Source organism: Scomber japonicus, chromosome 4 (assembly GCF_027409825.1).
Source record: "Scomber japonicus isolate fScoJap1 chromosome 4, fScoJap1.pri, whole genome shotgun sequence".
Taxonomy (NCBI): Eukaryota; Metazoa; Chordata; class Actinopteri; order Scombriformes; family Scombridae; genus Scomber; species Scomber japonicus.
In genome coordinates, this window is record NC_070581.1 from 35,796,621 (window position 1) to 35,799,120 (window position 2,500).

The 2,500-nt window shown below is 40.6% G+C and overlaps 1 protein-coding gene across 1 annotated transcript in view; it reads left to right on the top strand.

The window, feature by feature from the left end:
- The window catches only part of ccdc135 (coiled-coil domain containing 135), a 25,673-nt gene that overhangs the window by 1,296 nt on the left and 21,877 nt on the right, over positions 1-2,500 (top strand). Inside the window, exons 2-4 of the mRNA XM_053318125.1 lie at positions 1,922-2,087; positions 2,214-2,339; positions 2,436-2,500. The exon at positions 2,436-2,500 is cut by the window's right edge and continues 130 nt beyond it. Of these exons, the coding sequence (XP_053174100.1) occupies positions 1,922-2,087; positions 2,214-2,339; positions 2,436-2,500 (357 nt within the window). The remainder of the gene's footprint in view (positions 1-1,921; positions 2,088-2,213; positions 2,340-2,435) is intronic.

The following is a 2,500-nucleotide window of genomic DNA, read 5'->3' on the forward strand; positions in this document are numbered from 1 at the left end:
ATACATCAATACACCAATACACCTATACACCAATACATCAATCAATACACCAATACACCAATACATCAATACACCAATACATCAATACATCAATCAATACACCAATACACCTATACACCAATACACCAATACATCAATACACCAATACACCTATACATCAATACACCAATACACCTATACACCAATACACCAATACATCAATACACCAATACACCTATACATCAATACACCAATACACCAATACATCAATACACCAATACACCTATACATCAATACACCAATACACCTATACATCAATACACCAATACATCAATACATCAATACATCAATACACCAATACACCAATACACCAATACATCAATACACCAATACACCAATACATCAATACACCAATACACCAATACATCAATACACCAATACACCAATACATCAATACATCAACACACCAATACACCAATACACCTATACACCAATACACCAATACATCAATACATCAATACATCAATACACCAATACACCAATACATCAATACATCAACACACCAATACACCAATACACCTATACACCAATACACCAATACACCAATACACCTATACACCAATACACCAATACACCTATACACCAATACACCAATACACCTATACATCAATACACCAATACACCAATACACCAATACACCAATCAATACACCAATACATCAATACATCAATACACCAATACACCTATACACCAATACACCAATACATCAATACATCAATACACCAATACACCAATACACCAATACACCAATCAATACACCAATACATCAATACATCAATACACCAATACACCTATACACCAATACATCAATACACCAATACATCAATACACCAATACACCAATCAATACACCAATACATCAATACATCAATACACCAATACACCTATACACCAATACATCAATACATCAATACATCAATACACCAATACACCAATACACCAATCAATACACCAATACATCAATACATCAATACACCAATACACCTATACACCAATACATCAATACACCAATACACCAATACACCAATACACCATCAATACATCATTACACCAATACACCAATACACCAATACACCAATCAATACACCAATACACCAATACACCAATACATCAATACACCAATACATCAATACACCAATACATCAATACACCAATACACCAATACATCAATACACCAATACACCAATACATCAATACACCAATACATCAATACACCAATACACCAATACATCAATACACCAATACACCAATACATCAATACATCAATACATCAATACACCAATACACCAATACACCAATACACCAATACATCAATACATCAATACATCAATACACCAATACATCAATACACCAATACACCAATACATCAATACATCAATACATCAATACACCAACAGCACTCTGCAGCAGTAACACTTGTTCCTGTGGTTCCTCTGCAGTAGTAACACTTGTTCCTGTGGTTCCTCTGCAGTAGTAACACTTGTTCCTGTGGTTCCTCTGCAGTAGTAACACTTGTTCCTGTGGTTCCTCTGCAGCAGTAACACTTGTTCCTGTGGTTCCTCTGCAGCAGTAACACTTGTTCCTGTGGTTCCTCTGCAGCAGTAACACTTGTTCCTGTGGTTCCTCTGCAGTAGTAACACTTGTTCCTGTGGTTCCTCTGCAGTAGTAACACTTGTTCCTGTGGTTCCTCTGCAGTAGTAACACTTGTTCCTGTGGTTCCTCTGCAGTAGTAACACTTGTTCCTGTGGTTCCTCTGCAGTAGTAACACTTGTTCCTGTGGTTCCTCTGCAGTAGTAACACTTGTTCCTGTGGTTCCTCTGCAGCAGTAACACTTGTTCCTGTGGTTCCTCTGCAGTAGTAACACTTGTTCCCGTGGTTCTCAGGAGGACTTTGGAGCAGACAGAATCTCTTCCTGACTCGTACAGACTGAACTCGTGTGATGAGACTCGGCTGCTGGACATCTCTCTGAACTTCCAGCGTCAGTATTCTCTGTTGTTTCCTGAGCGTAAAGTGCTGCTGCTCTGCCCCGCTAACGAGTGTGGCGTCAAGGTAACGAAGCCCCGTCACTCACCGTGTGTCCAATCAGCTCACTCACTGTGTGTCCAATCAGCTCGCTCACCGTGTGTCCAATCAGCTGGCTCTCTGTCTGACTCTGTTTATTTGTCTCATATCCAGAAGTTTGTTTCTACGACTCTCCAGCCGACCTTAACGCTCCATCCTCAGCTCTACACCTGGGACGCCTGCGCCTCCTTCGTGGCTGACTTCCTGTCTCTGGAGCCTTTAGAGCCACCGGTGGAGCTGGTTAGATACACACACACACACACACACACACACACACAAACACACACACACACAGAGCTGTGTAGTGAAGGTGTGTGTGTGTGTGTTGTGTCCCAGCCCAGGTGTGTGTTCTCCTCCTCCTCGGTGCTGCAGAGTCAGAGAGCTTCATGTTTTGAGTTTTC